Here is a 26,308-nt window from a genome sequence, read left to right as displayed (position 1 = left end):
GAAAAATCTAGAAAATTGACTATTCCGGACGGATAATAGGATTTCTCAATTTATTTAGTGGGTAAAATATAAGAAATCGGACCGTTCTCGGGATTAGTCGGTTCACAAAAACTAAATACCTGATTCAAAAAAACAAAAAAAAAAGATTAATGAAGAAGATTCGCGCTTCGTCTTTGACCAAGTGAAAGATCCCAAATCTGCAAAGTGGAGCATGATCAGCTCCAGTTTCCTCTCAGATTCCCTGTTAATATAAATATATATATATATATGTGCCTGATGCAATCAATTAATCATCGACTTTGGGGATTTGCTGCTGGCCTGCTGGCAATTATTGAGAAGGAATAAAAAAAAATGGAGATCAGGGGGGGAGTTCATCTGGGGAAGGAAGAAAGGGAGGGAGAGGAAGAAGCGGCTTGTGTGTGTTGTTTGAGTCAAAGTTTTCAGCTGTCCATGGTGTCATCCATATCTTTGATTATTGTAGAAGGTGGCATTAGTGTTGACTGTCGAAGGTGGCAGATGATCTGAATTCTGAATGAAAAGTTATGTCGTTAAATAAATACAAAAGGGCTAAACATTTTATTTTTCTTCAACTTCTTTTTTTCTCAGCGACCTCTTCTCCTTCTCGTCTAGTATGAATGTATGATACTTACTGTTCAACTCTACTTGAACCTCTCGAATGGAGTAATAGGTTATAAGTGAGTAGTTATAAGTAGGGATGATAATGAGACGGGATGGGATGAGATGGGATGGGATGGACAGGGCAATGGTGGATTTGTCATCTCCATCTCTATTCTTGAATTATATCTCCGATCCACTTCCATCCCCGTCTCCTATATGTTGCATTTACTATTTTAATGGATATTTTAAAGAATAGCCATGAAATATAAAATACTTTTGATGTTTTAAATATATACTTTTAAAATTCTCCTAAAGTTTTTTCATTGTCAAAAATATCAGTATAGTTTGTTAAGATAAAAGAAATAGTTTGATAATAAATGAAACTTCAGGAGTATTTTGATATTCGCCAAAACTTTAGTAGGTAATTTAGAAATGCATTAAATTTTCGGAGGTATTTAAAAATGAGCATGGTCTTAAGACGGCAATGGATGCTCCAGAGTTTGAGCTAAACGCGTTGGAGCTCCTTCTGGAGGTTGGTCGATCCCACGGCAAATGGGCAATGCCGGCCTTGGAGGAATGGATGATTTGCATTTACTATAAGGAGATCCATAGAACTCAAGCTTTGATTTGGAACTTGTCAGTTGTCGCATTAGATATCATAATGGGGGTTCAAATCAAGCTCAAAGATACCAGCTTTGCTTTCGTCAATGTAGTGGTAAAGTCTCCGTCTGTGAGATCTGGAGTGTACTGGCCATTGCGGGATGCGTTGCGGTAGGCATGGAGACAAAAGTGAGGGGAAAGCACTAGGAAAAGGGGGGAAAAGTTGATGATTTCGAGGACTAGGGTTTGGTCGGTTTCTGAGCGGTAAGCGTGACGGGTAAAGATCGCTATCAGCTCAGCACTTAGGCAGCAGTGCTCCACATGGTTTGGCCCACACTGACTTCTCCAATCCGACCTTTTCCAGCCACATGGCGGTTTGTGCTTCCCTTATCGCATTCATTGCATTGTTTCCGAGTAAAAAATGTTGTAAAAAAGGCATCTTTCCATTTGTCCTACCACATTTCTTAATTTCATCGTGTTCGAGTTTGGCAGAGAGCCATCTGTGAAGAGGATGAAACTGGCTCTATAAGTTGAATTTAAGACGAATTTTGCTGATGGAAAAAGTAGGTTTGCGGTGAAATTCTTGTTTCTAAGTTAGCTCATTAATGCTACCAGTTCTAGGTGGTGGTCGTGCTTGACTGGGGTGCCCGGTAGATTGAACGCTTTGCTCCCTGTGCTTTTGCCCTTCTTCGCGGTATTATCATGGTTCCAGTGTCTTTTACTCGTTATCCCTCTTTTTGGCCATACTTCCCTTTTTTAACTGTAAATCCACTTGCTTGATGATAATCTTAACGTGGAGATGATAGAATCTAGGTTGGGCATGTCAAAAAGCACACTTTGAATTGTGTGCGTGATCTTCATTTCTATCTACATTAATTTTTTTTTGCTTTTAATTAAATTGCAGGTTAGAATGGATTTTCTTTGCCATATGTTTAAGAACAGAGGAATCTTGAAGTGCCAATTTTGGAGGAAATTGACCTTCAAGCGCAGGTATATGAGAGGATAAGCAATTGGTTTAGAGATGGGCGTCTTTGCTTTCAAAACATTCTGAAACTTCTTGTTTCTCAGCTGAGGGCCCTGTGGGAGAGTAGTATTCTCTTGAGCAACCTGTGAAAGTAGCAACCAACAGGGTATTGCTTGTGAAGGAGTCGCTTTGAGTGGAGAAATGGATCCAGAGACTGGAGGGTTTCCAAAATCTCTGAAGGTCTAGATTTGTGATCTGATAAGGCTGCATTCGTGATCATTTTTCATATTTCTTCTGATCCTATTAATTTGTTACAAGGATGCAATTTACAAGTGGACATGACAAATTTTAGTGAAATACACTACACTGTTTCCTCTTTTAACTTTGACTATCATGCTGAAAGATTTATTTTGTTTTTAGGGTAATTCTTGGAAAGCCACCTTGGTTTTAGCATACCAGAGCTTGGGCGTTGTTTATGGAGACTTGAGTATATCTCCCCTATATGTCTTCAGAAGTACATTTGCAGAGGATATCAAACACTCAGAAACAAACGAAGAAATTTTTGGTGTCCTCTCCTTTGTATTCTGGACTCTTACACTTGTTCCCCTTTTTAAGTATGTCTTCATTGTTCTTAGAGCCGATGACAATGGCGAGGGTAAGTTTATGTGAATTTTAAGATATCTTTCATGTTAGCGAATTTGATATGTATTAATTATCTGCTTCATCATTATGCAGGGGGTACTTTTGCTTTGTACTCTTTGATTTGTCGACATGCCAATGTCAGCCTTTTGCCTAATCAACAGGTTGCAGATGAAGAACTCTCTACATACAAATATGAGTGCCCTCAAGATACAGCAAACAAGTCAAGAATCAAAGTTTGGCTCGAGAAGAACAAAAGACTTCATGTTGCCCTGCTGATTGTTGTAATGCTCGGTACCTGTATGGTAATTGGAGATGGAATCCTAACTCCTGCTATATCGGGTAATTTAATTCAATATATGCCCTTCTTTAATCTAGGGATAAATCACCTTCTACATACATTAATCCTCCACTAGGATCTTTGGCATAGCATCCTAATGCTTTTCTCTTTGTTGATCTAAATATTATTTGTAGCAAGATTTCCGCTGGCTCTATAGTAATATAACCATAAAAATTACTCAAGATACATGTGTGTCTTAAGTATAAATAGTTTATAGATGTGTTATTCAATTACTTAACGGCAAACAACACTTAATTAATAAATGTGATCTATCTTCTATGTTATTCATCACTATTAAAGAACAGAATACAAAATGCATTTTGTAAACATGATATTTATACAAATTACTATTTATCCATAATGAATAAGCAATAATTTGGGTCTCTGAGACAGAATCATTTTATTCACTATCACATGCTATGCAAAGTCTCATGCAATTATGCTGATTGTATCGTTTTTCTCCAGTTTTCTCTGCAGTTTCAGGGCTCGAGTTGTCCATGTCCAAGGAGCACCATGAATGTAAGCTTACCATTCAAATCATGTTAGAAATTCTTGCTCTAGAGAAGCCCATTTCTATCTCTATCTTCTTTCACTAGTTTTTTTTTATGATGGGAAAGTGTGCAATAATATTATCGAAATAACTGAATTGAGTTTTGCTGCAATTTATCTATACCTTTTGTTGAAACAATCAACAGATTGCTGATATGCAGCAAGTTCATTTCCACAGAGCGCACTGTTCCCATGTATGACATGCTTTGTCTGTGCTGACTTTTTGTTGCTGAATCTAAGCTAAATGAATTCATGAACACAACTCTCTTAGCTTCAGGCTGCAGTTATCCTTCAGTAACAAGTCATTTTATAATGAAAAAAAAGGCTATTTCGTTTGGCTATTTCTTCAGAGTTTTCGTTGTTCCTGATCATATTTTACATAACGGGTGTGGTTGTCTAATCATAATTTTAGGATGATCACAGTTATCTAAAACATTATTTTCTGCCAGGTATTCATCTGAGTGCAGCACTATGGCTAAATACCACATGGACTGAAATCACAGAAAATTGAGAAACTAATATTTCAAACCTATAAACCTGCACTAGTATTGATATGTCATGGACCTGAATTAAGATCTCTAGTGAGCGATTCTTCTAACAAGTTCTATTTCACAAGTCTTTGTTTCTTAGACCATGTCTGATAACAGTTTTTAGTGACAAATCAGTTAACAACCAGAGTAATCCAAGCTAATGGGAACACGAAGACTTCATTTAATTTTTATCTTGTATTTAGACATCAAATACATTATGCATCAGAATTTGATTCCAGTGCTTTGTGCAAGTACAGATGCTGTGGTTCCTATAACATGCTTCATATTTGTATGTTTGTTTGCACTTCAACACTTTGGAACTCATCGGGTTGGAATCCTCTTCGCACCAATTGTTATGACCTGGCTATTATGTTTAAGTGGACTTGGAATATACAATGTTCTTCACTGGAACCCACTTGTATATCAAGCACTTTCCCCATATTACATGTTTAAGTTCTTGAAGAAGACCAAAAAAGGTGGCTGGATGTCTTTGGGAGGCATTCTACTTTGCATGACAGGTAATTTTTTAAATGGCAGTTCTTTTGTAGATAAGCTACTATTTAAATGTTTTGATTTTTTTAAATATATTATTCTAGTAAGCATTAAGTGTTGATCTTGTAAAATAAAAAAAATGGAAAGATACACAAAAGGAGATAAAAGAAAGAAACACCTAGGATCAATTAAGAAAATCTAATGTAAGAAATTCTGAAAAATATTGAAGCTACAATGTTCTTTTATTCTCTAGGATTTAAAAAGGTATACACATCACAACATAGAGTATATGTTTGTACGTGAACGAAATATATATTGGATGACCATTAATAAATTATTTAACATTGGAACCTATGGAGCCTAATTAAATTTTGATAATCCATAAATTGTGTACCCTTATCACAAAAAAATAAAATAAAATAAAACAAATGAGTTTGAAATTTGTAATACTTATCATTAGACAATATATGGTAGCACATACAGAGGTGAAGCTAGGATCTTGGTTCAGTGTAGGCAACAATATAATATAATTAATAAAATAAAAATATATAAAATCTTATAATCATAAAGCACCACATCGAGTCTTCATATTTTGAAACCTTTGTATAATAGCTTCATTATCAACTGTTAGAAATATATTTCTCAACATAGGTAATAAGATTATCATTTATCCCATCATCACACATTTCATTGCGCAAGTGTGTGTGTCATACATATAGTTGATATAAATTATAGCCATCGAAAGTTCCTTGAAAGATCATACCAAATAGTACCATCATTACCCGACACAAATGTTAGTATATACTATGAAAGACAATAAGATTGATATATTTTAGCCAATAGACTCAAGTTGTATTTTAGAAAGTAAATATGATCAACATCAAAATCAACCCAAAAAAGCGAGGTGTGCATGCTTAAAATGCCCCCGGGGCTATGGTGCAATGGTTAGTCCCTCGAAGCAGTTAATCAAGCATCTAAGGTTCGAATCTTAGTTGCGGTGCACTGCAGAATTTTCCTCCAGTGGGACGACAAACCTAAGAATGTTTGCCAGTTGAATGGGACTCTGTGAGTGATTTTCAATTTACCTGCCAGCGGAAAACTTCCGTGGGGCTGGTCACCTCCGGTATTAGTCGATTTGAAGAGCTAAATACCTGGATTACCAAAAAAAAAAATCAACAAGATATAGTACAATTTAAAAGATCCACAAATTGAGGAAAAAATTGCAACAAACATACATGGGCCCAGTTTGGGCAGACATAAAATCCAATAAACATATTGGTCATACTTATTTATGCCTAGCCTTTTTGTAAGATATCAAGATGAGTGAATTAGTAAACTAGCTTGGTCTTGGTGAGCCAATTGAAAACTAAAACAATGTATGATTGCATTTGCATATCTGGGTGCAAATGCAGTCTTATAGACTGCTTTTTTGATAGTTTCACTTTCCAATTTCCAATAAACATTATGGAAGTTCTACCATTTATCAGCACATTGACTAAATTATTGCTGATAACAGGATCAGAGGCAATGTTTGCAGATCTTGGCCACTTCTCATACACTGCAATTCAGGTTCTTTTGTCTGAAATCCCTTTAGATACCAATTTTCTTCATCTTTCAGTTATGAAACTGATGCTTAATTTTATTGTTGTAGATTGCTTTTACTTTCCTAGTATATCCCTCACTGATATTGGCATACATGGGCCAAGCCGCTTTCTTGTCAATGAACCATAGCCCTTCCACCAGTCACCACCCAATTGGATTTTATGCATCAGTTCCAGGTTCATAGTTCATACTGAAGTGATTATTTCTTGTGATTATGCAACTTCATTTTCTGTTGTTGAATTTTTCTTATTTTATGGAGAATAAGATTTTTGTTGTGCTTGTTCTGCAGAATGCATAAGATGGCCTGTACTGGTGATAGCAATACTAGCTTCAGTAGTGGGGAGCCAAGCAATTATTAGTGGAACATTTTCAATTATTAATCAGAGTCAATCCCTTGGATGCTTTCCAAGAGTCAAAGTAATTCACACATCTGAAAAAATTCACGGACAAATCTACATACCAGAGATCAATTGGATGCTTATGATCCTCTGTATTGTTGTTGCTGTTGGATTTAGAGACATAAAGCACATGGGAAATGCTTCTGGTATGCATATAATTATATTCTCTGTCTATTTTTATAGAACCCATATGTTTATAAGAATTCCTTCTCTTGACTGATATTGGATTAAATTTAGTCTGCAAATGCCTGGGTTGATTTGCATTCTGAGATACTTGAACAAAGTATTTATATAACCCTGAGTTCAATATTTTGTGTGATCGTGCATCTTAAACTTGGTAGTCATACTATCACGACTGATCCTTAAGGGCAATGAATTGAAAAGGTAACCTGCAGTAAATTTATGGCAATTTACCAAAAAAATATGCCCTAGGTTTTCTATTTTTATCAGAACACACTTGTTTATCAAATTTATGAGAACACATTCTTTTTTTTTCCTTCCCATTCTACCTTTCCGATTGCACAAAATCTTGTTTTTAGGATTATCAAAACATGCCCTAGGTTTTCGATTTTTATTGGAACGTGCACTTATTTTTCAAATTCATCTGAACATGCCCTCAGTTTTTTTTCCTATTCAACCTTTCCAATTTCACAAACATGGTTTACAAGCTGATCTTGAAATCTACTTGTTGCATGATTTTCACTTGTAAACTTGTATATGAGATCAATTGCATCTATATTTTGAGGATATTTACATAGTAATGGTTCCTTGATAACTTGTTTTGGCCCCAACAAACTAATATCAGAATCAGATTTTTTGGGGCAGAATGACACCGAATGGTTAATGAGCTGCTTTTTAAATCAACTTGTCACAACACTTTCACATGAAATCTTGCGTGAGAGATCATTTACACGTACAATATATAATATTTATTTGGAGTGTATTCATAACCTAATGGTGTCTGAGAAACTCATAGTAATAGTGATGAAATTGCACATATGGCCATTTGTATCTAAAATGTATATTTTGAGAGTATTCACATCCTATCGCTAAAGCATGTTGGCTCAACAAGCTAATTTCAGTGTGTCGGAGGTGTGATTGCATTTGTTCCATCATTTTCACGAGAATTTCTTGCATGTGGGATCAGCTGTACCTAAAATGTATATTCTGAGGTTATTCAGATTCTAATGACGTCTGGACAATTCAATTGTTCTATGCAATTAGGATGGTTGTGCACTTGTGCTCTAATTAATATGGCGTGCCCCTATAAAAGCTGGAAACCTTTGCTTGTTTCAGTAGGTTGCCTTTATTCTGTCATCACTTTGATGGGCATGCCTGAAATCCTTTTGCACTTGGTATGGAATTTCTTTGAAACCTTTACACATGCATTCTCATGCCGAACGACAAACACTAAATTAACTATATTATCATCCTAGATAAGTTTTTGCTAGATCTCTGTGATTGTGACTTGTGTTTCTGTTTGCTCATAATGCAGGACTGGCGGTCATCACCGTGATGCTGGTGACCACATGCCTCACTTCCCTAGTTATGATTCTTTGCTGGCAGAAGCCTCCATTGGTAGCTCTCGCATTTCTACTCTTCTTTGGCTCCATTGAGATTCTCTATTTCTCTGCCTCACTGATCAAGTTTCTCGAGGGCGCCTGGCTTCCCATTCTACTCGCTCTATTTCTCATGACAGTCATGTTTGTTTGGCACTATGCCACAATCAAGAAATACGAGTACGACCTACATAACAAGGTCTCCTTGGACTGGTTCCTTGCACTCGGTGACAAACTTGGCGTTGTGCGTGTTCCCGGCATTGGCCTTGTTTTCACCGATATCATATCTGGAGTGCCTGCTAACTTCTCGCGCTTTGTCACAAATCTCCCCGCATTCCATCACATCCTGGTCTTTGTTTGTGTCAAATCTGTTCCTGTTCCATTTGTGCCTTCTTCTGAGAGATTCCTTGTCGGGCGTGTCGGACCGCCCAGTCATCGATCTTACAGATGCATTGTTAGATACGGCTACCGTGATGTTCACCAGGATGTCGACTCTTTTGAATCTCAGCTCATTGCAAGTTTATCCGACTTCATACTACTCAAAGCACGATCCAGTGCAGAAACATCGATCAAGTCAGAAAACAGTGAGAATCAACTTACTGTCATTGGAAGCCATATGTGCATGCACTATCCGGGTCACAGCACCCTACGGTTGAGCAATGCATCTGAGCACTCCGGCACGAGGAACACAATAGAGTTGGCTCGTCCGAGTGCGGGAAAGAAGGTCAGGTTTCTCCTGGAGGAAAAGAGTAACTCAGCTTTGGCCGAGGCCGAGATGGAGGAGCTGGAGGAGCTACTGACCGCCCGCGAATCCGGGTGTGCATTTATACTGGGGCATTCTCACGTTCAAGCAAAGTCAGGGTCATCCGTCATGAAGAAGTTGGCCATCAATGTTGCTTACAGCTTCTTGCATAAGAATTGCCGTGGACCAGATGTCTCTCTGCGTGTGCCTCCTGCATCTCTTCTCGAGGTTGGGATGGTTTATGTTCTGTGATCTAGTCGAGAAGGTCGATCGGAGGAGGAACACTAACAGTGCAAAGATCTTTTTATGTGTATGAGACTCGATAGTTTTGTTGGGATATATAATCATAAAGAAATGTTCTAATTTTATTTGAGAAATTTTTTAATAATAATTCTTTGCGTGTTTCTTATAAATGCTCTATAAATATCAAAAATGCTTTGATTGTTAATGACTTTAAAATATTGTATATAAAGCCTTATATAAGGAGGATAATATTTAAAGTATAATAATTTAATTTATTCTTAATTAGAAATTAAAGTTAGGATATTTAATTAAAATTACTATATTATATTTTTTTTACTTATCAAATAATGAAAAAATGAGTAGTGTTAAATATTCTTGATATATTAGAAATATAATAAAATAAATGGCCGAGAGGATCGATATATGACCATATATCCATGGATTCTTCAATCTCTTGAATAATTTTATGTCTATGATTTTAAGAGTGCAATTCTAATTTATATTGAAGTAATTTTGGAATTAATGATATTAATATACTAATTAAAGAGTTTAATTTAATTAATATTATTAGAGCTTGACATTATAAGTCAATAATTCCCCATACCATCATGTGAACAAATAACACATCCAAACATTATATGTCCCTTTTTTTGCCACATAATTTCCCATACCATCTCCAAATTACATTGAACGAATAAAAATATTAGATTTATTAACTTAAAATGATTCAATTTTAAGTTACTACACAAGAAATTATAAATGAAAAATGTTAAAGATCACAAAATTATATTCATTCCATCTTGATAAGTTATGACTTATTAATATTTACCTTTTAATATTAGAGTAACAATATTAGGGGTAGTCACATAAATTAATGACCTATTATTTTTACTTTTATAGATCCCATCACTTTGTGTCTATCCCTAGTTTTTTTTTAAAGATTTTTTTTTTCTGTATATCATTTTTTAAAATATTTATTTGATGAATATTTGAATTAAATGAAATAATAATAGAATATATATATATATATATATATATATATATATATATATATATATAAAAGTTTATGCGAATAAGGAAAAGTGGCAAGGGGGACTTTTGAAAACAGAAGTTTGGTTCAATTGATTTTTTTTTGAGAGATGGCTCAATTTTAAAACATAAAAAAAGGAAAAAAAATAAATAACAAAAGGATGGTTCAATTTTAAAAATGAAAAAAATGAAAGGGGCATGGAGAATTGAATTGACCTTTGTTTTCCCTCCATTTTAAAACAAAAAAAAAACGGAGGAAAAAATAAATAACAAAAGGATGGTTCAATTTAAAAAATGAAAAAATGAAGGGGCGAGAAATGAATTGATCTTTTTTTCCCACCATTTTAAAACATTTTAAAAAACGGAGGGGAAAAAATAACAAAAAGGGGAAAAAAGGCCCACCATTTTTAAAAACAGAGGGGAAAAAATTAACAAAAAGGGGCATTCCGAGAATTGAACTCGGGACCTCTCGCACCCTAAGCGAGAATCATACCACTAGACCAAATGCCCATGTTATTTTGCTTTGAAATTATAATATATTATCTAAATTCAAAATTAACTGCCTAGTTGCACAAAAAAGAAAAGCATCGTCTAAAAACCCTCTCTGTCCATACGAAGAGCGGCGGCGGCGTCGAGACCATGGCGGAGGCTGAGAATGAGGCTTTGAATCGGGCGCTTACAACTACTCGTTTCTCGGATATTAACCCTTCTCTCTCCGTTCCCGTCCTCGATGCCCTAGCCCTCGCTGGATTTCAATTTTGCACGCCGGTTCAGGCCGCTACCATCCCCTTGCTCTGCAGCCACAAGGACGTTTCTGTTGACGCCGCAACTGGTTCCGGAAAAACCCTCGCCTTCGTTGTACCTTTAGTCGAGATCCTACGACGATGCACCTCTGTCCCTAAGCCTCATCAGGTGCTTTCATCTCTCTTATTCTATGCATTTTTAGTGAGAGGTTACCTTATTGTTTTGTAATAGTGGAGTCGTTTGGTAGCGTCTTCTCTCTTAAATGGAACGGACATATATGAATGCCTGCTTACCTAGTCCTCGTTGTAAAAAATATTGTTTCTATGGTCGCAATGTATTGATTCTCACATGAATTCTAGTTCAGCTTCCAAACAGAGGCTTTGAGAATAGATTCCTCTACAGGTTATTGAACATCAAATTCTTAATTTTAACCAAATCAACCGTTATAGTTATTCTGTTTGATATTACATAGATATGCTTCACTTCCAATCTGGTAACACATGCTTCATTCTCTTTTTTGCAAGATGGAAAGAACAGAAGTTCTTATAGCCTAAAATCTAGGCATGTCTAGGCTTACTGATTCTCATGATAATCAGCAATCTTCAGTAGATGTTGATGGTCATGGAATTTTTTTTGTGTGATAATTTCAGTTTTTGAATGGGAAACGTATTTTCTCTCTGTTGGTTTGCAACATTATTATATTCAACAACAGTGAGTTTTTTTTTTTAATAAAAAAACACATTTTTGTATTGCAGGTTCTAGGAATGATCATTTCTCCAACAAGGGAGCTATCATCACAAATATACCATGTTGCACAGCCTTTCTTCTCAACAATTAAGAATGTCAAGTGTGCTCTTCTTGTTGGGGGTCTAGACATAAGGGCAGATAAAGAGAAAATTGAAACTGAAGGCGCCAACATCTTAGTAGGTACTCCAGGGAAGCTGTGTGATGTAATGGAGCGCTTGGATGTACTAGATTTCCGAAGCCTTGAGGTATTTCTATCTGAAACCTATGTTATTTATTTTATTTTGGATTTTATTATATGTCAGTGCCTTTGCTTCTAAAGAAAAGATTCTTTTGAAATTTTATTTTTTCTTATAATGCAACTGTACTTTTGGAAGCTTTTCTAGAAGATATATATATTGATCTTAAGCATCTTTTAAAGTGAAATCTTAGTCCAGTCAAATATGAGTTGTATGATGTGCGATGGAACAAGCTGACTGTTATGGTTATCACTTCCAGATGTGGTGGAAAGTGTTACCATCAGCCATGAAAGGAAATGAGTAAAGGGAACTTGCAACTTTTACTATGCATGGTTGTGTGCTGGATGTGGCATCCATTCTGACGATAAGATAATCTAGGGAATAAAGTTACTGAATATGAGTGTAGAGGGGTGAGTTAAAATAGCCAAATAAGAGGATTGCTCTGTCAGATTTTATGTTGACTTGAAGGGATGGAGAATGGAAAAGCATTAATTTAGTTTGATAGGGTATGGTGTTACTTTTGGTTCGACAACACCCCTCCATCACATGACATCTTCAGATAACAGGAAACTCGTGCAAGTTTTTGAGAACATAAACCTGTAGGATCGAAAAGTGCGCTAGAGGGGGAAGGTGTGAACATGTGTAATATGTTTTTTTACATATAACTTGTCAAAATATGTAAAAATATTTCATTGTTTCTTTGTTTTTATTACTATGAACTGGAGTGTGTTGGTGCTGGAAGCATCAGCTAATCAAACTTATGTTTTGATATTTGGCAAAGGTTCAAAGTTAAGCTGTGTTGTGATCTAACAAGTCTAGGTGAGTGTGCAGGAAAGTCCTAGTTGGGGCTAGGCAAAGAAGTCCTAGTGGATAGTAGGAAGGTGGAAAGTCCTAGCTGCAATTAGAATGAAGTTCTGGTCTGTGGGACTGGACGAAGTCTTGGTAGGTCAAGGATAAAAAAAAGAGCTATGATATTCATCTAGAAAATTCATCTAGAAAATTCATCTAGATAGACACATAAAGATGGGACCCACCATTTCACTTTTTGTGGGTCCCATCATTTATGTGTCTATCTAGATGAATTTTCTAGATGAATATCATTTCTCTAAAAAAAAAGGGCAGCCCGGTGCACGGAGCTCTCGCTATGCGGGGTCCCGGGGAAGGATCCATTGTACGCAGCCTTATCCTGCTGTTTTGCAAGAGGCTGTTTCTAGGATTCAAACCCGTGACCTTTTGGTCACAAAGCAACAACTTTACTGTTGTGCCAAGGCTCCCCTTCTTGGTAGGTCAAGGATGTCGGGCAAAAATTCTAGGGTCAAGGACACTAGGTGAAAGTCCTGGAGGTCGCGAACACTAGGCGAGAAATACTAGGGTCGAGGACACTAGGTGAAAGTCTTGAAGTCTCAGATGCTGAGCAAAAGTCAAGACGGTCTGGAGGACCGTTTTGACAAAAAGTAATCTTTCCTTAGAGGAGTAGGTGAGGACGTGTTCCCCTAAGAGGGAATATTAGGCCTCGGACCGACCTAGAGTTTCAGTGAAATTCAAAGTCAGGATTGAACAGTCTCCGGAGACTGTCAAAATTATTCTACTATATATTATTTGTGCTTGTGCTAATCATTTTGTTGTAAAAAGTTGGTGGCTGAAAAAGGGGAGTCCAAGCGCTTGGAGCATGTCTAGGTGCTTGGAATTGCTCTAAACGACTAGGTCAACAGCGAAGAGGAGCGCCCGGGTGGCTACCGTGGCACCTGGACCAGCAAAATTTCATCTTCGAGTTGCGGTGACACGTTTTGACTGGCTGACCCATGTTACGGTCCAAGCGCTCGGAGGTGGTCCGGGCGTCCAGACATGGATACACTTCTCAGATGAAGTTTGAACGAGAGCTCACTGCGTCAGCACACTCCAGGCGCCTGGGAGGGGATCCAGACGTCTGGGAGGAGATCCAGGCGCCCGGATAGGGCTATAAAAGGAGGGTTTGACCAACACCTTGAGAGCATCGATCCAAACAACTTTCGCCCTTGTGCGCTGATCAGAAAAGCCCTCGACGATGTTGTAACACTACTCCGACAATCGAAAGCGAGAATCTTCAAATCTGTTGTTGTTGGTATAATTTAGTTTACAACATTTAAATTATTGTAATTCTTGTACTTAAATATTGTATCCTTATTTGAACTTCCAGTGGATTGCCCAGCGATCGACGATCACGGGCCTTGGAATAGGAGTCGTCATAGGCTCCGAACCAAATAAAAATAAACTTTTTAGCGTTGTTTTTACTTCCATTCTTTATTTATTCTGCTGTTTTTTACTTAGAGTTTTAAACAAACGTGAAAAGCCACGAGCACTATTCAACCCCCCCCTCCTCCTATCTGTTAGGACCTTCGGATAGCGGCTAGAGAAGGGGGGTGTGAATAGCCGACCCCAAATTCTCGTTTCTTCCTACAATTTGAGTTAGCGCAGCGGAAATAAAAAGTAGAAACGAAAATGGAGAAGATCAAACCTCAAACGCGACGATATAACGAGGTTCGGAGATGATACTCCTACTCCTCGGCGTGTCCGTAAGGTGGACGAATCCTATCAATCCGTCGGTGGATGAGACCCCGGAAAACCGGCTAATAAAAACTCCTTCTGGGTGGAGAAACCTCGCCACAATCTCTTGCAATAGCAAGATCAGAGTACAAGAAATACAGCAAGAAGCCAAGAACAATATGAATGTAAAAACACTAGTTTGCTTGCCTTCTCGTCGACTGTTGATGAAGTAGCAACTTCATGGATGTCAACCACGAAGAATCGGTTGGAAACCCAGTGAGGAAGCTCACGAAGCTTGAATAGAGAGCTCGAAAGCTCGGATCGCGGAGGAAGCGAGCAAGTAGTCCCAACGGTGAGGCCCTCCACCTTATATCAAAATCTGCGAAGAAGAAGGCAATCTGGCGTTGTGTCTCAGCGGCTGACCGATCGGGCTCCACCGATCGGTCGGGATCTCGATCGATCGGGGACCGATCGGGCCCTACGATCGGTCCCAGACCGATCCCAACTCGCGAGAGTTGGTTGCGATCCCGATCGGCGTGGACCGATCGACTATAAGTGGATCGGTCCACGGACCGATCGACCTATAGATCGAATCATATCCCTTCTGCGATCGGTCACCGATCGATCGATAACTTTCTGAAAGTTTACGTGGTTCTTGATCGGTCCACAAACCGATCCCGGTAGAAGTCTTTGGATCGGTCGGCGGACCGATCGATACCTCTGTTGGTTTTAGAGCTTCCAGCCCTAAACCCTAACGTCTTCTGGTATAGAACGAGCTATCGAGCCCTCTCGACCTAGTCAGGAGAGCGAGCTCAGGAGCCCTCTCCTCCGTCGTCCGGGTCGGAGAGCAGTCGAGCCCTCTCGGCCTGGTCAGGAGAGCTACAGGCCCTCTTCGACTTCCGTCCGGTCCAGAACGTGTTCCGAGCCCTCTCGACCTGGTCAGGAGAATGAGCTCGAGCCCTCTCCGACTTCAGGTCCGGAGAGCAGCTCAGCCCTCTCCGACCTCCACGCCAAGCTTCCATACTTGGACTTTTCCCGTGCCAAGCTCCTGCTTGGACTTTTCCGTGCCAAGCTCCTGCTTGGACTTTTCCGTGCAAGTCTCCATACTTGGACTTTTCCGTGCGAAGCTCCTGCTTGGACTTTTCCGTAAGTCTCCGTACTTGGACTTTTCCCGAATCGGGTCAACTCAGGTCGGAACCAGTCAACCTTGACCAAAGGTTGCACCAATCCCCCAGTTCCTATTCTTGTCAAACATCAAAATATAACTTCTCCATTCTTGTCAAACATCAAAATATACCTCGAGTCGGGTCAACTAGGTCAACCTAACCTTGACCTAAGGTTGCACCAACAATCTCCCCCTTTTTGATGTTTGACAAAAACCATAATCAAGTTAGGTTAACCCGATAACCTAACTTAGGTTTTCCAATAGTTCTCCAATGTTCTTCCTTGAACATTCTCTGAACATTCTCCCAAAACTCCAATGTTCTTCCTTGAACATTCTCTGGACATTCTCCCCCTTTTTGGCACACATCAAAAAGAGTGAATCAAGGTCAAGAGTTTCTTCCTAATGAAAATCCCATACCTTTCATTGAAACCCTTAATTTCCCCCTTGATACTAAAATCCACAGTCAATTTAGTGATAATCTCATATCACTCATCCTCAGAAATCTTGACGAGTAAAAACTCCCCCTAAAGGTCAACTCCTCCTTGACCATTAGGTAAAACTCCCCCTAAAGGTCAACTCCTCCTTGACCATTAAGTAAAACTCCCCCTAAAGGTCAACTTCTCCTTGACCATTGCACCAACAATGTCTTGGAGAGTTTCAACCCTTTAGAAATCTAAAGCACCAACTTCCATAGCTGAAATTTCAGACAACAGTCGAAAATTAGCATTTTGGCACGCTCTGATCGGTCACCAGACCGATCAGGACTCCACTGGATCGGTCACCAGACCGATCCACACTGCCCTGGATCGGTCTAGTGACCGATCCAGACTTCCCTGGACCGATCGGTCCACAACTCTCTGATAAGGATTTCTGATTTTTCTCCCGAAATTCAGAAACCCCTAAAAAAATCACAGAAAATTCCAAAAATTGTAAAATTTTGAGGATACATTCCTCATAACATATATTATCATGGAAAAATAGTTTTATATGAAAATAACTTCCATTTTTAAATCTTGATACAAAGTTCGAAAGACTTTGAAATAGCTCAAGGTTAATCCATCTTTGTATCAACTTGCTCAATGATGAATGTTATCACTAGAAAAGCTTCATCAAGGTTTTTCAAATCAATTTTGAAATGATTTTAAACCATTCAATTTAGGACCACAATCTTAGGGCTAAATGTACATGACTTGTACACAAGTTTTCCCTATGATCCTCAAACTCGAATTAGGCTCATCTAGGTACAAGAACTATGCACCTTGATCCTAACTCATAATCCTAATATCTCACACACATCTAAGGTGTATCAAACACATCCAAGTCAATTTTGATGTGAGATATGAGTTTAGGTCATCTTAAGCTAAGTTCTCATGCATTTTCTAAACAACAATTAGATTTCCATATCAAATTGTGTTTTTATCCTTAAATCAATTTAATTGATCATAAATGCAAGAGATGATGACATGACATAAAATAATATCACAAGTGGAAATATGTGCCAATGTCATGATGTCATGACATAAAGTATGAAACTTAAATAAGGCATGACATATAACTAACCTAAGTATTATCATGACATTTCAAATCATAATAAGTTAAATATGATGTCATGACATGACATATGACAAACAATGTATGGCAAATAACATATAAAGGTATAGAAAATACCTAATTCTAGCCTTAGTTGCCATTTTTGATCATTTTACCATAAATTCTATATTCCTAAGTGTAATAGACCTAAAATCATATACTAAAGATTTTTAGATCAGTATGTGCCAATTAGATTGACCCTAGAAAACTCCTCAAATGTGGTTGGCACATCCTAATTACCTTAGGAATAATTTTTAATTTCATTTTCAAGGCTTGATTACACCTTGAAAATTCCTAAAATGTTACCTTTTGCCATGAGTAGGTTAACTACCTATCCAATTAAGGTTGGCACACCCTAAACCATCTAGCGTGAAGGAATCACGCTCCTAGGAACCCAATACCTATTTGAGCTCATTGGGTTCACTAAATATTCACTAGGGATGACTTCCCTAGCAACCCTCCTAATGACCCTCCTAGGCTTTAAAGCTTTGGTCATTTGGGACTCATCAAGATCAACTCTAGGGGTGACTCCCCTTGTGACCTTGGTGATGGTCTTCTTAGCCCTAGGTCTTGTTCCATAATCGAATGGAACATTATGATAAGCGGGCTTGACCACTTGAGACTTAGGTTTGTGACCCAAACCTCTCATGTCCTTGGGCTTTGATTTTTGACCCTTAGACCCTAGAGTTGACTTCTCCAAATTCTTAAGAGCCTTTTCTAAGGTGTTAAGTCTTGACCTCAAGACTTGATTTTCCTTCTTTAATACCTCAAGCTTTAATTTTCCATTTTTCTTTGAGGTATTCCTAGGCATATGTCTAGTTGTTTTGGGATTCCTATCTAGGTTTTCCTTAACCTTAGATGAGTTAACTCTAGGGTTAGCTTTTCTAGCATTGTCCTTATCTAGGTTAACATGTTTGGCACCTAAGCACATGTATCGGTTTCTATGGTTCTCATGCTTATCACTATTGACAATTGCAATAAAACTACTAGCATGTGTCTTATTAGAATTGCAAGAATGTGCCTTAAAGGATACCTTAGGGTTTGCCTTAGCTCCCCTCATAGATGTGCTTGGTCTCTTGTCCTTGTGAGGTTGCCTCCCCCTTGGACATTGACTCCTATAATGTCCCCTTTGCTTGCATTGGAAGCACACCACGTGCTCCTTGCCCTTGCGTATCGGGACTCCGGCTTCCTTGGCTTTTGGTGCCGGTGGAGTTTTCCTAATCCTCTTTGGACATTTACTTTTGTAATGCCCATATTCCCTACACTCAAAGCACATTATATGTAATTTACTTGAAATTAAGTTGTTTGAGTTACCTAGGGTTGAGGATGGATATAAGCTCTCTCCTTCATCCCTTCCGGAGGTAGAGGCTTCTTCTTCTTGCTCCATTCTTGAAGAAGAACTCTCCTCCTCTTCTTCCTTAGATGTTGAGTAGCCCTCAACTTCTAATTCCATACCTCCATGATGTGAGCTACTCGGCTCACTTGACTCCTCTTCATGACTTGAATTGGAGCTATCCTCATGAAACTTAGCTAAGTTGTTCCACAACTCCTTGGCATTGTTGTATCTACCTATCTTACACAAGATATCATTAGGTAATGAAAATTCAAAGATTTTCGTTACCTCGTCGTTGATTATGGATTGGTGGATTTATTCCTTAGTCCACTTCTTCTTCTCGAGAGGTTCTCCTTCTTTATCCACCGGAGGAATAAAACCTACTTGTACACAATTCCAATTTACTAGGTTAGTCATAAGAAAATACTTCATTCTTACCTTCCAAAACGCGAAGTCGTCGCGATCGTAGAAGGGTGGAATCGTGACGTTTTCTTCAAGTTGATATATTCTCTAGCTCGTGCTCCCCCGGGTGTTAATCCGGCGAAGAGCGACCTCGCTCTGATACCACTTGTTAGGACCTTCGGATAGCGGCTAGAGAGGGGGGTGTGAATAGCCGACCCCAAATTCTCGTTTCTTCCTACAATTTGAGTTAACGCAGCGGAAATAAAAAGTAGAAACGAAAATGGAGAAGATCAAACCTCAAACGCGACGATATAACGAGGTTCGGAGATGATACTCCTACTCCTCGGCGTGTCCGTAAGGTGGACGAATCCTATCAATCCGTCGGTGGATGAGACCCCGGAAAATCGGCTAATAAAAACTCCTTCTGGGTGGAGAAACCTCGCCACAATCTCTTGCAACAGCAAGATCAGAGTACAAGAAATACAGCAAGAAGCCAAGAACAATATGAATGTAAAAACACTAGTTTGCTTGCCTTCTCGTCGACTGTTGATGAAGCAGCAACTTCACGGATGCCAACCACAGCAGCAACTGTTCAGTTGGAAACCCAACTGAGGGAAGCTCACACGAAGCTTCAGTAATAGAGAGCTCAGCAAAGCTCAGATCGCAAGGAGGAAGCAGAGCAAGAAGTAGTCCCAACAGTAGAGGCCCTCCACCTTATATCAAAATCTGCGAAGAAGAAGACAGAAATCTAGCCGTTGTGTCTCAACGGCTAGGCCTGGACCGATCAGGCTCCACCCTGATCGGTCCAGGATGGCTCTGATCGGTCAGGGGACCGATCAGGCCCTACGCTGATCGGTCCCCAGACCGATCCCAACTCTCACAGAGAGTTGGTTGCGATCCCTGATCGGTCTGTGGACCGATCAGCCTATAGGTGGATCGGTCCACAGACCGATCAACCTATAGATCTGAATCATATCCCCTTCTTACTGATCGGTCACCAGACCGATCAGATAACTTACAGAAAGTTTCTGTGTGGTTACTGATCGGTCCACAAACCGATCCAGACAGCCAAAGTATCACTGGATCGGTCAACAGACCGATCCAATGCCTCTGTTGGTTTTAGAGCTTCCTAGCCCTAAACCCTAACGTCTTCCTGGTATAGAGAACGAGCTATCGAGCCCTCTCTGACCTAGTCCGGAGAACGAGCTACCGAGCCCTCTCCGACTCCATCGTCCGGGTCAGAGAACGAGCTACTGAGCCCTCTCTGACCTAGTCCGGAGAACGAGCTACCGAGCCCTCTTCGACTTCCACGTCCGGTCCCGAGAACGTGTTACCGAGCCCTCTCTGACCTAGTCCGGAGAATGAGCTACCGAGCCCTCTCCGACTTCGTCCGGTCCAGAGAACGAGCTACTGAGCCCTCTCTGACCTCCCATGCCAAGCTTCCATACTTGGACTTTTCCCCGTGCCAAGCTCCCTGCTTGGACTTTTCCCGTGCCAAGCTCCCTGCTTGGACTTTTCCGTGCCAAGTCTCCATACTTGGACTTTTCCCGTGCCAAGCTCCCTGCTTGGACTTTTCCGTGCCAAGTCTCCATACTTGGACTTTTCCCGAATCAGGTCAACTCAAGTCGGGTCAACCAGGTCAACCTTGACCAAAGGTTGCACCCACAATCCCCCAAGTTCCTATTCTTGTCAAACATCAAAATATAACTTCTCCATTCTTGTCAAACATCAAAATATACCTCGAGTCAGGTCAACTCGAGTCGGGTCACCCAGGTCAACCTTGACCTAAGGTTGCACCAACACTCTCCTCTCTCTCTCTAGCACAACAATCCTACAACGTGTACTGGCTAATATTATATGGCTAAGCTTGTCTTGTGCCATATCTTGTTGCTTTCTCCATCTCAATCAATTAGATGCATGTTCACCATGTCTATATCTCAAGTATCTCCTTAGTATTGTTTCTTTTATACCCTATTTCCAATGCAGTATAGACAGTGGGGAGAGTAATATGAGAGAGATAGTGGGCATAAGAGAAATGATCGAGTGGTTCCATCTTATTGTTTCCTTAAAGGGAAAGAAACATATCAAATTTACTTTTGGCCATTTCCGTAGAGGGATTCATAGGAGGATAGGATCATTATTTCATCTGTTTTTATTTTCCAGAATAAATTTAAATTATGATAATAATGAAAAGCAAAGGCAAGCCTGTGCACAATGGTACTATTGTTGCCACGTGACCTTGTGGTAACAGTTTCGAGTCACAGAAATAACCTCTTGTGATGCAGGGTAAGGCTGTATAGAACAAATTCATTCTCCGGACCTTACATTGGAGGAAGCTTCGTGCAATGGGCTCGCTTTTATGATAATAATGAAAAGTCTAATATAAGCAAATTCAAAATTTTCAGGGTATATATATTAAAAGAAGCTGACTGCAGCTGGCTTTCATGTGTTCTTCACTTCTTCCCAATTTGGGTGGAAATGTTATAGAGAAAGGGAGACGAATAGCTCTCTCTCTATTTATTTCTCTATGTTGCTTCATCCAAAGAAATGGAAAGGTGATTCTCTACCTACCTCCACTCCACTCTTCTTCACCCAAAGAAATGGAAAGGTGATTCTCTGCCTATGGAAAGGTGATTCTCTACCTACCTCCACTCCACTCTTCTTTTCTCTGCCGGTCTTTTCGCCATAAGAAACATTCCCTTAGCAGACCCAGTAAAAGTGAAAATAAGTATAATCTGTAGGTGTAAATTGAATAGGATGGGGACTTCTCCACAAATCTTCTTGAAATGCACTTTAAAATATTCCAAAAAAACATGCATAACTAGATATCTTCTATAACTTCACTAAAGCCAATTTTACCAAGGTTTGCTAATGTTGTTTTTGTTCTTGTATAATAAGATTCCAATAGATGCACCAAAATACTCAGAAATTTTTTTGTCTTAATTTATTTTATCAGAAATCTATATCATTTGATCGCAATGCTGCATTTAAGCAAAGACCTATTTGCTTTTCCTTTGATCATCTTTGTTGGCATTTTTCACAAAGCAGATCCTGATTCTAGACGAGGCAGACAGACTTTTAGAAATGGGATTTCAAAAGCAACTCACTTATATAATTTCTCGTTTACCAAAGCTCCGAAGAACTGGGCTTTTCTCTGCTACACAGACAGAGGCTGTTGAAGAGCTCTCAAAGGCAGGATTAAGGAATCCTGTGAAGGTTGAAGTTCGAGTGCAAGTCAAAGCACAAGGTGAAGCGTCAACACAAGAAGTAGCTTCCTCAAAAACACCTTTAGGGCTACATATTGAGGTATTGTGGTGCAATTTTTTTCTTTCCTATTACAGTTGTAAGGTATAGTGAGCACTAGTTTTTCTTTTTCCCTTGATGAGAGGCTGTCCTTGCATTTCTTCATGGGAAACTCTTGATCTATTCTATTACTGATCATTCTTGTAATTGGATTGTACCTTTTTTCCTAATCCTTTCCCTAAGAAATCAATAAAAACCAAATTCGGAAAAAAAGGGAAGGCAATCACTTGATTTGATTTAGATGCATATATTCTCACATTATTTATGGGTAAATTTTATTTTCATCAAGTCAAACTTCTCAATGCTCTTTTTTATGTTACAGTACATGGTATGTGAAGCACAGAAGAAGTCCACCTACCTTGTTGATTTCTTGGCAAGAAACATGTCGAAAAAGATGATAGTGTAAGCTTTATATTCATTTCTAGTGATAATTTACTGATGTTTCCATTGCCATTATAATGTGTTTTCTTGATGATGTATGGTTAATTTGTATGACCGATCAGTATTCACTAGAAGTTCATGGATTGCAGATACTTCATGACATGTGCTTGTGTTGATTATTGGGGTGTTGTTCTTCCTCAACTTACTGAACTGAAAGGTTGTCCCATAATTTCACTTCATGGAAGAATGAAGCAGGTAGTTGTTGGCTGGGTCCTTAAAAAATTCTGCTAGGATATATAATCTTTTTCTATTGCACTATTATCTTTGTAGACAGCAAGGGAGAAAGCATTGGCATCTTTTACAGATCTTTCAAATGGTATTCTTCTATGCACTGATGTAGCAGCAAGGGGGTTGGATATTCCAGGTGTTGACTGGATTTTACAGGTAGGTTTATTTAGTTAATGAAAGTAGAAATTTTGGGAGTAATGATTTGGTAATTTGATTTAGATATTTTATGCTTCCTTTAACTTTTATTAAAATGGTTTTGTACAATGGATAACTCTACAATATCTTTTATGTACATATTCTTGTCACAGCTGGAAAACATAATAGTTAATTGAAATTGATGAGTTATGATGCTGCCATTTTTGTTTTGTTCAGTATACATCTTTTCTATATCTTCCAAACAGGGGATTTTACCTATTTGCACAAATATGTTTATTATTAGCTCTTGATATTTATTATTATTATTATTATTTTTGCAGTATGATCCACCGCAGGATCCCAATGTATTTATACATAGGGTTGGCCGGACTGCTCGTATAGGCAGACAAGGAAGTGCAATTGCTTTCCTTTTACCAAAGGTTAGGCTCAACATTCATAAGCGTACAGAATTATTAACAATCATATCTATCTGGGGAAGTTCCATTTTAGTGGATCACACATTACCCATGACTTAATATTGTATTCTGTGTTCAGGAGGATGATTATGTAGAATTCCTGCAACTGAGAAGAGTCCCTCTTAAAGAGAGAACATGCTCAGATACTGAATTTGACATTATTCCTCAGGTAAGATCATCCTTGAAGTGGAAAAAGAGGCTCCCGTCTTCCATTCGAAGTTTTTATTTATATAATACTTTTTTACTTGCTTGGTTTTGCTTTTGATTAGCAGCAATGATCGATATTTTTTTAGTACTCAAACATCTTTGAAATTATAATAGGCTTTTAGTTTGTCATTTCAGACTCCATCACAAGCTTCTTACACTTAGCAACTTCCATTCTATACTATAGCTTTGTTTAAGAAATGTGAAAAATAAATTTCCATCTTTCTTGTTGGTCATTAATTTGAGGTTGAATTAATTATTTTTCATTAACTTCTAACTAGAAATAGGAAGGGGAGCCTTGGCGCAACGGTAAAGTTGTTGCTTTGTGATCAAAAGGTCATGGGTTCGAATCCTGGAAATAACCTCTTGCAAAAAGCAGGGTAAGGCTGCGTACAATGGATCCTTCCCCGGGACCTCGCATAGCGGGAGCTTCGTGCACCGGGCTTCTCTTTTTTTTTTTAACTTCTAACTAGAAATAGAAGGTACACATTTTACCTAGTGAGACCAGAAATATGAGAAATGGAAACAACATCATCTTTACTTTTAGTGACTCCCCGTTCTGACTTCAACGACCCAATAATCTCAAAAAAGAGCTCAGCTGTGATCTTCTAAATTCAACACTTCCTATTGAAAGCCCTGTGCTAACAAGTTGGAGCACTGCATTTCTATCTGTTCTGGAATGGCAATTATCTCAAAGATGATCAACATCTGTTTCAGATCAGAGCTGCAGCTAAAGAAGACCGCGATGTGATGGAGAAGGGGATCAAAGCATTTGTGTCATACATTCGTGCATATAAAGAACATCACTGTTCTTATATATTCAGGTTTGCCTTAACACTTTTTTCCCTTTGATCCTGTACCATCTGTAAAGTGTTTGATGGCACATCCTTGTAGGTGGAAAGATCTGGAGATTGGGAAACTGGCTATGGGATATGGTTTGCTGCAGATCCCAGCAATGCCAGAAGTGAAGCATCACTCTCTATCGATCGAGGGTTTCTCGCCCATCCATGATATTGATTTGACACAGATCAAGTACAAGTAAGCAACTTCCTCTTTATAGTATGGAATTCTGGCTCCAAAACATTATGCATTTTCCATCCTCATTACATGATTTAACGTCAAGAACTTGGATCTACACCTGTACCTTGTTAATTTTAATCCAAATTTTATATAATTTGTGACGGTTGGCATCATGGGGTTTGTTTGTATGAATTTTATTTGACAATATATTATGTTTCTTTTAGGGATGCATTACACATTACCTTACGTTTCAATGATTCAGTTGCTTGCTTTGCATACAATCAATAGGAATAAAGCCAGAGAGAAGCAAAGACAGAAGATTTTGCTAAGCAAGCAAGAAGAAGAGCCTAAACAAAAACAGGTGAAGAAGAAACCGGAGTCTGCTGCCACTGTTATGAAAAAGAAAACAGGCAAAAAGCGCCGCGCCATTCAGACCAAAGAGGATGCAGAGGAGTTGGATCAAGAGTACCGTTTATTGAAGAAGCTAAAGCGGGGATTGATCGATGACGATGAATTCGATAAGCTTACTGGCTTTGGGGAAGTTGAGGAAGAAAGGCCTTCTGAAATTGATTCGAAACCCTCTGGTGCTGAAGTTCGTGCTGCTTCTAAAAGCAGCAGAATGAAAACAAATCAAAGAGCGAATGCAAGAAGGCCAGGGAGATCGAACAACAATAATGCTAAAAAGAGTAGTACACTGAGATCGAAGTCAAAGAAAGTTAGAAGGGTGTGATCCACCTCCATTATTTAAAATTTAATCAAAATCTTACAGTTCATAGATATATGTTTTTTGTATCCCATTTTGCATGTCAAAATTTTGAGCTGTAACGAATTGTTTACTAAATCTCAGGTCCTGCCATTGTTTCGTGCGTGATCAATGGATTTTACTTTTTCATGCATAATTTCTTTTAGTAAGGTAGTGTCTGTATTTTACTTGATTAATCTTACAAATGGATGATTTTTCTACTGGTTCAAGTACAATTTATGCACACTTGCTTGATAATATAGTTAGATAGGAAGTGAGAAAGAAATATCATAATAATAATGGACCAATATTTACTTTATTTAGTGAGTAAAATTCAGAGGATTTTCCTAAAACATGAATTAATTATATTTTGAGATAGAATTAATTTTGCCCCTCCAAAATATTTCATACTTAATATAAAAAGTATTAGTATCGAATAAATGAATAAATAGAGGTTTTCTTCTTGGGTTTATGCTTCTAGATTATGGAGCATAAAATATTTATGGGATATATTATTTTTTTAAGGAAATGTTGATTAAATATAAAATTTATAAATTTAGCTTATACAAAACTTTTTTAATAATTCTAGTCTTGGTTATGAAAACATCTAATATAATCTAAATTCAGGAAAATATATGATTGTCCCCATAGGATATGCTTAATTGATTAGAGGATGATAGATTTCTAATAATAGGATAGGGATCAATTTCTAAT

General features: G+C 38.5%; 2 protein-coding genes and 1 non-coding gene across 6 annotated transcripts; 2 read left to right on the top strand and 1 right to left on the bottom strand.

Moving 5' to 3' along the window:
- Positions 1-1,342: 1,342 nt before the first annotated feature.
- Positions 1,343-9,442, top strand: LOC122023394 (putative potassium transporter 8). 4 transcript variants are annotated; one of them, XM_042581482.1, is made up of 11 exons: positions 1,343-1,592; positions 2,123-2,208; positions 2,287-2,422; positions 2,603-2,837; positions 2,918-3,163; positions 3,627-3,680; positions 4,498-4,758; positions 6,249-6,301; positions 6,384-6,510; positions 6,624-6,878; positions 8,228-9,442. In XM_042581482.1, the coding sequence occupies exons 3-11, from the start codon at positions 2,384-2,386 to the stop codon at positions 9,283-9,285; spliced, it is 2,328 nt and encodes a 775-aa protein (XP_042437416.1). In that variant the 5' UTR covers positions 1,343-1,592; positions 2,123-2,208; positions 2,287-2,383; the 3' UTR covers positions 9,286-9,442. The 4 variants fall into 4 exon arrangements, with proteins under 4 accessions (XP_042437416.1, XP_042437413.1, XP_042437417.1 ...); XM_042581479.1 differs by lacking the exon at positions 1,343-1,592 and adding an exon at positions 1,664-1,912; XM_042581483.1 differs by lacking the exon at positions 1,343-1,592 and adding an exon at positions 1,688-1,781.
- A 1,301-nt stretch (positions 9,443-10,743) lies between these two features.
- TRNAP-AGG lies at positions 10,744-10,815 on the bottom strand. The gene has a single exon. It is a non-coding gene; the product is annotated as a tRNA-Pro (tRNA).
- Positions 10,816-10,893: 78 nt separating this feature from the next.
- On the top strand, positions 10,894-25,815 carry LOC122024484 (DEAD-box ATP-dependent RNA helicase 18-like). The gene is made up of 11 exons (XM_042583119.1): positions 10,894-11,217; positions 11,805-12,041; positions 22,094-22,351; positions 22,671-22,750; positions 22,879-22,984; positions 23,060-23,173; positions 23,494-23,592; positions 23,708-23,797; positions 24,550-24,656; positions 24,727-24,870; positions 25,141-25,815. The coding sequence occupies exons 1-11, from the start codon at positions 10,945-10,947 to the stop codon at positions 25,580-25,582; spliced, it is 1,950 nt and encodes a 649-aa protein (XP_042439053.1). The 5' UTR covers positions 10,894-10,944; the 3' UTR covers positions 25,583-25,815.
- The last annotated feature ends 493 nt before the right edge of the window (positions 25,816-26,308 follow it).

This window comes from Zingiber officinale, chromosome 9B (assembly GCF_018446385.1).
Source record: "Zingiber officinale cultivar Zhangliang chromosome 9B, Zo_v1.1, whole genome shotgun sequence".
Classification (NCBI taxonomy): domain Eukaryota; kingdom Viridiplantae; phylum Streptophyta; class Magnoliopsida; order Zingiberales; family Zingiberaceae; genus Zingiber; species Zingiber officinale.
Note: the sequence above shows the minus strand (reverse complement) of the source record. Positions and strands in the feature narration are given on the sequence as shown.

Coding starts and splice junctions, on each gene's coding strand:
- LOC122023394 (XM_042581482.1), top strand. CDS start 2,384: ATGGATCCAGAGACTGGAGGGTTTCCAAAATCTCTGAAG. Junction 2,838..2,917: donor AGCCGATGACAATGGCGAGG/GTAAGTTTATGT, acceptor ATCATTATGCAG/GGGGTACTTTTGCTTTGTAC. Junction 3,681..4,497: donor GTCCAAGGAGCACCATGAAT/GTAAGCTTACCA, acceptor GTGCAAGTACAG/ATGCTGTGGTTCCTATAACA.
- LOC122024484 (XM_042583119.1), top strand. CDS start 10,945: ATGGCGGAGGCTGAGAATGAGGCTTTGAATCGGGCGCTTACAACTACT. Junction 23,593..23,707: donor TTGCTTTCCTTTTACCAAAG/GTTAGGCTCAAC, acceptor TTCTGTGTTCAG/GAGGATGATTATGTAGAATT. Junction 23,798..24,549: donor AATTTGACATTATTCCTCAG/GTAAGATCATCC, acceptor CATCTGTTTCAG/ATCAGAGCTGCAGCTAAAGA.